General features: G+C 48.1%; 1 protein-coding gene across 2 annotated transcripts in view; it reads right to left on the bottom strand.

Moving 5' to 3' along the window:
* Positions 1-3,707, bottom strand: part of AKAP8L (A-kinase anchoring protein 8 like) — a 29,990-nt gene extending 26,283 nt beyond the window's left edge. For both annotated transcript variants that reach the window (XM_063110323.1, XM_063110322.1), the window contains exon 1: positions 3,590-3,707. In XM_063110323.1, the coding sequence (XP_062966393.1) occupies positions 3,590-3,602 (13 nt within the window). In that variant the 5' untranslated portion in view covers positions 3,603-3,707. The remainder of the gene's footprint in view (positions 1-3,589) is intronic.
* Between the last annotated feature and the right edge of the window lie 2,634 nt (positions 3,708-6,341).

The following is a 6,341-nucleotide window of genomic DNA, read 5'->3' on the forward strand; positions in this document are numbered from 1 at the left end:
CAACCCTTGCTTTCTCGTTTGCTCAACTAGCTTCTGGAAAAAAACCCTGTTTGTTCAGCAATAGGACCGCCAGCAACACAGCCCCAGACTTTAGATGATATGGTTTGTAAGTACTGCAACTGCAAATGGACACCTACCACACCCTGACAGGAATACATACAGGAACGAGTAAGCAAGGTGCAGAGCAAAAGATCTATGTCAATTCAGGGAAGAGGGGTCCTGGTTCTTCCCTGGGAAAAAGGAAAGACAACCCACCAATCCATCAAACCTTCAGAGCTCAATGACAACTGCTGCTCTAACTCTGTTCTCCTCACGTTAACTTGCTGCTCCACAATACTCTTTCCAGAGCAGGCCCTTCTTTAACCAATTATGGCTCCTATTAAGAATATATTCTTATCTGGTTCATAAAGTGTTCTCTTCCTGATTCGATTTACCAGCCTGATTAGCTCTGGGTGAAAAAATTAAATAACCTCTAACTGACCCTATAAAGCTAAGGGTCAGACCGTGGATTTCTAATTGTGCAGCATAACCCCTCCCTCTTAGCCAATCTCTCTGTCATCTTCTTTTCCTCAAAAATACAGAAGGTTCTCAGTTTTGTCTTTTTTAAGAGTATTCTTTGAAGGAACGACAGAGTGACAGGAATGAGGAGACAACTGGAATTAGTTTAGGGTGCCTCCAGTCTCTACTATCTGAGCCAAGAGTAGGGCAACAACCATCTTCCAAGATGTCCTCCAATGATTCTTGCCTCTTGACATTACATAGTCCCCACCCAAACTAATAGAGGTAGCCAGTGTAACCAACAAGATTTGCATAAATGACTGAGTGTGACTTCTGAGACTTCTACCTTGCTCTTTCTTGGGTCATTTAGTTTAGGGGAAACCAGCCACCATGTGGTCAGGACCCTCCAGCAGCCCTCTGGAAAGATCCACATGGCAAAGAACCAACAGCCAGCATCAATCTGCCAGCCATAGGAGTTTAAGTCATCTTGGAGACATGGCCTCCAGCCCCAGTCAAGCCTTCAGATGACTACAGTGCAGACAGACATCCTAAATGTAACCTCATGAGATATCCCAAGCCAGAATCATCCAGCTAAACTACTTGCCCATTCCTAACACAAAGAAACTGTGTGAGACAACAAATGTGTTTAGAAAAATACTGGTAGCATTTCAGACCTTTGTTTGAAGGCCTAATTCTAGATTTTTTCATTGCTCTCATCTTCCCCTTCAGTGCTGGAGATGGAGCTACTTTTCCCAAGTATAAATAAGTAACTAGGTTCAAAGACTGGAGGAGGGGCTGGCCAGTTAGCTCAGTTGATTAGAGCATGGTGTTGTGACATCAAGGTCAAAGGTTTGGATTCCCTTCCAGCCAACAACCAAAAAAAAAAAAAAAAAAGCCCAAAACAAACAAAAAAACCCCCAAAAGATGTACTATTTCAATCACTTTTTTTTTTTTTTTTTTTTTTTTGGTCAGCTGGCCAGTAACAGGGATCAAACCCTGGACCTTAGTGTTATAAACACCACACTTTAACCAACTGAGCTAACTGGCCAGCCCTTCAATCACCTTTTATGTTTAACAATAGTGGTAACATTTGCTTTAAGGCCTCTAAGACTTATCCTTAAAGTAAACAGTTATCTGAAATTAAATAGTCGACTTAAAATGTCTTTGACTTTTGTGGACTGCTTCCTAAACTGGGAAGACTCACATCATTAAGCTACTGTGGTTTTCGGTTTATCAGGATAAGGTTAATACTTAATTTTTTCTTTATCAGCTTGGCTACTTCAGTGCTCACCCATATCCAGAATTGCAGCCTACGAGATCGAAATAAAATTCAGCCTTGGCTGTTTGTGACTTTAATTCAGTTTCCTAGACTTTAAAAATGCTCCATTATTAAGCTATCTCACAGCACCCAGCCATCCACCTTCCGGTTTTTTCAGCAGTCCTGCCCCTAAAAATGATAGAACTGTCTTCCAGTTCTTGGTAAGACTTGGTGAAGAGAACTACATCTCGGTTCCAGAGATGTCATCAACAACTTTACTGACTTTCCTCCTGAATGAGGAAAGCTACAGAAAGGCTCAGGCAGAGCTGCCCAACTTGAAGCTACTGATGTTCAGCCCCAGATAATTCTTTGTGGTGGGGGCTGTTCCGTGCATTGTAGGTATGCTAACACCATACCTGGCCTCTGCTCCCAGATACCACAACCAAAAAATGTCTCCAGACATTGCCAAATGACTCCTGGGGGACAGAATTGCTCCAGGTTGAGAACCACTGGCCCAGGGGGTGGTCGCTAGAAAAACTGAGGTTCTTAGCAAGCTCCTGACCTGGAAGCCACAGTAGGGAGGATCAGCCCTGCCTTCTTGCCTAGGCCAAAATAAAGCAGTCTTCAGAGGAGCCCCAGAAGCTCAGGTTCCATTCACAGTACCGAACATTCCACGTAGAATGCAGGTTACCCAACTGCACATGCTCAAGCCTGTAATACCTCTACCAAAGGGGGAGGCCTGGTCTACCACTCCTGGCTGAGAAGCCTCAATGGGTCACTGCCAAGGCAAATCCAGGCAGCCCTGGCAATTCACCCAGGGATGATTTACAATCACCCAAGCATATCTTGCCCCTCCATCCACCCCATCCTCCCCTTTGCTCAAATCCTACTGGCCTCCCTGGCTGATCTAACAAGCCAGGAAATTCCTGCCCCTGAACAGCTCCCTGGGCCAAGTATCTTTACTCCCTCACTCCACTGAGGTCTCTGCTCAAACGTCACCTCTTCACAGAGATCTCCAGTCACTCCGTGTAATGGAGCAACCCCCTCAAAGTACTGACCATCCAAGACTATGTCCTATATTCATTTGTTCTCCCGCTAAGAGCGCATCCCATATTCGTTTGTTAGCCAGCTAAGACCACACCGTACACTCCCTTGTTCGCCCACTGAAGAACACATCCCACATTCGCTTGCTCGCCCGCCTAGGTCCGCCCTCGCCTACGAACTGCCTGAGGAATTCCCGAGCACTCCCAGCGCGCGCGAAGCACCTGTCACGGTCACTTCGACAAACGTCGCATGAACACGGAGGCAGCGATTTCTCGCCCAGGTCCAATCTCAGCCCTGAGGCCCAAGGTTCCCAGCCCAGCCCACACCCTTCAGACGTGGACTGACCCCCGGGCCCGGCGCCTCTCCCGGCTCCACCGCGGGCACAGGCGGGTGGGGGTGGGGAGGTTCGCGGGGGAGGGGCGGCACTGCAGTCTGCGCCGAGCCCGCCAACCGATCTTAGGGACCGAGACCTGACGAAAGGCGACCTAAGGCGCCGGGTCCCGAGGAGCACGGACCGATGGGAGGGACCTCAGGCGCCGAGGTTCGGGGCCCACAGCCACAGGCTCTGACATAAGCCAAGACCTCGGGCGGCCGGGAGCAAGGAAGCCAGCCTGCCAGCACGAAGAACGGAGGCGCGGAGGCGTGGGAGGCGTGACCCTGATGCGAAGGGCCCGCGGCGCCATTTTGTGGCCGCGAAGAGGGCAGTCATCCGGGCACCGGGGGAGGCGCGGACAAGTCCGGCACGGCCCCGGTATGTCCCTGATTCGCCCCCCACACTGCCGGGCCCACCTGTGTAGCTCATGGCGGCGGCGAACACCAACACCTGAGGACTAAGGGAGCTGCTCTACACGTCTGACGCGGCGATAGCGGCGAAGATCGTCGGGGTCCTTTCTACACACACCCGAGTCCCGCCTCCCGACTGCACTGGCTCGTGCCGGCCTCGGGCTTCACGCCTTATTGGACGGATTCACTGTCTATCTCGGCTCCTCCTCATGCCAGTTGCTAAAAGCGCTGCCATTCTCAGGGATCCCCTCTCCGTCCCCGCCTTTCGTTATCCTACTCCCGCGGTGATTGGCCGAGAGGAGCCGGCGGAGAGGTGGAGTCCTGTGGGGGTTGTTCGAAGGGGCGGAGCCGTGCACTACGGAAAGGCCCGAGGCCCAAGCGCGGGCGGGCGCGAGAAGCTCCTGTGCCCTGGGTACCCGCCAGAGGGAGCCGGGTCTAAGACGCAGGGCATGGCTGGGGTCCCAATTCTGCTCAGATGTGCCGTTCAAACCTGGGCTGTTTTTCGACTTCTGTAGCCTGCAGCTCCAAAACGAGCATGGGAAAGAGATGCTGGAATGGGAAAACTAAAACAGCGCCAAACATGATGCTGGACACAAATTCAAACATCACACGGGTATTGTATGGTAAAAAATCAGTGCAGTGCCAGGTGCGCTAAATACGAGTAAATGCTACGTTTTGCCACTAATCATTACGTAACGATAATAAATATAGGGCTAGCCAGTTAGCTTAGTTTTTTACAGCGCGGTGTTGTAATACCAAGATCAAGGGTTTGGATCCCTGTACCGACGAGCCGCCAAAAACAACAAAAATGTTTAAATTTATATAGTATGTTTATATTATATATGTAATTATTCCATTTGTATTGTGTAAGTCTCAAGAGCTCCCTCAAGACTGCGAATATTTGTTTTTTTGTTTTTATTCCCTCTTATAACTGAGGCTTCAATTTACAACTTGCTCGAGTTCCTTAACACTTAGGTGTTAAAATTGGAACTTTGCTTCTAAAACTCTCTTGGTTCGTTCTGGACTTCAAGGATCCTTCAGTAATGCAGCCGGCACCAGCCTTGTCCTCAGCATCCTCCTGGAGTGTGTGGAAACCACTTCCAGGGACATCTCATGATTTCTAAGAGATAACTTGACAGAGTGGCGGACACTGAAAATGGTACTTAACATGTTTGTGAAAACTCATCAAGCTGTACCATTATGACTTGTACGCCTTTTAGTATGTTTTAAAAAGTTGTTTTGGAGTATAATGTGGTTGACTTGTTGATATTAAGCAATGATTGTCAACTTCTTTAGATGTAATAGTGGCATTTTAAAAGTCCACATCTTTGGGCTGACCCGTGGCTCACTTGGGAGAGTATGGTACTGGTAACACCAAGGCCACAGGTTCGGATCCCATATAGGGATGGCTGGTTGCTCACTTGGGAGAGTGTGGTGCTGACAACATCAAGTCAAGAGTTAAGAGCCCCTTACCGGTCATCTTTTAAAAAAAAAAGAAATAAAATAAAAAATAAAAGTCCACATCTTTCATGAAAATATACTGAAATATTAAGCAACTAATTGATCAGATGGCCAGAATGTTTCATCATAATTCAGATAGGGAAGGGGAGAAGGGGAGGCCGAGAGGGGGTTATAGCTGAAGACACTGGTTGTGTGTTGATAATTAGTAGATGAGGGTTCATTGTATAGCTGGAATTCTCCATGATGAAATATTTTAATAAAACAACTCCCCCCAAGATAGGGCTTATGCAGGACTTGTTGCCACATGAAACAAAGCCACTTACAATACATTAAGTGAGGAACTCCACACATGAAGCACAGAGAGCTCTGATGGACTTGCATTCTGGCTTTGGGGTTCATCACCCTCAGGGATGCCTGCCTGTCCTCCAAACTAAGGCAGGGCCCTGGGGCACCTTTCCTGAATCTTATAGCTTCTTCCATGGCATGGCCACAGCCATCATTTCATTAAGATCCAACACCCTCACAGACTGAGAGACTCAAAGGCTGAGAACACCTCTGAGACAGACAATAGAATGTCTGAAGCAGAGAAGGGCCTCACTAGGAAGGTTTAGGAAAAGATTACTCTGTGGTAAGAACTGTAGGTGCCCTTGCAAAAACACGCACAGCCATCACTGCACCCTGGTGGGTGGGGAGGGATTTCCCATGTCACTTTACAAGCTCTTGTATTGTTTGAACTTTGTTTTTTTTACATCCAGCTGATATCACTTTTATATTTTAAAAACTGATTCATAAAAAGTTGAAAGAGGAAGCACCTTTGGGTCAGCTCTTGTCCCACAAGATGCCCTCCATGTTTCCTATGGGTATAGTGACCCACAGAGTGGGATGGACACAAGTTGAAAGGCCTTCTGCCACCACACACGGGGTGTGAGTCCTGACCCCAAGTGTGTGGGCCAAGACCACCCTTGTGGGCATGTTGTTGCAGCCTGTTAACCCCTCCCTCCCAGGCAGAGGTATGGTAGGGGAGGCAGGGAGAAAAGGGTTGGGGGTACACAAGGCCCTGCTGTCCACACCCCATGAGATCATCCCACTTTCCAGCACTTGGCCCTTTAGTGAAAATGATGAGCTAAAAAGCCACATGCAATAAACAAGAAGGAGCAGCCAACAAACTCTCTTTAAAATTTCAGGAATGTTCAATAAACATTTGCAGAGTGAGAAAATAAATAGCATTGTGAAAGGAGTCAGTGGCTCCTTTTTACCCCTCATGTTACTAGGGTTTGGGGTGCATGTGTCTCCATAG

This window comes from Cynocephalus volans, chromosome 10, assembly GCF_027409185.1.
Source record: "Cynocephalus volans isolate mCynVol1 chromosome 10, mCynVol1.pri, whole genome shotgun sequence".
Lineage (NCBI taxonomy): Eukaryota > Metazoa > Chordata > Mammalia > Dermoptera > Cynocephalidae > Cynocephalus > Cynocephalus volans.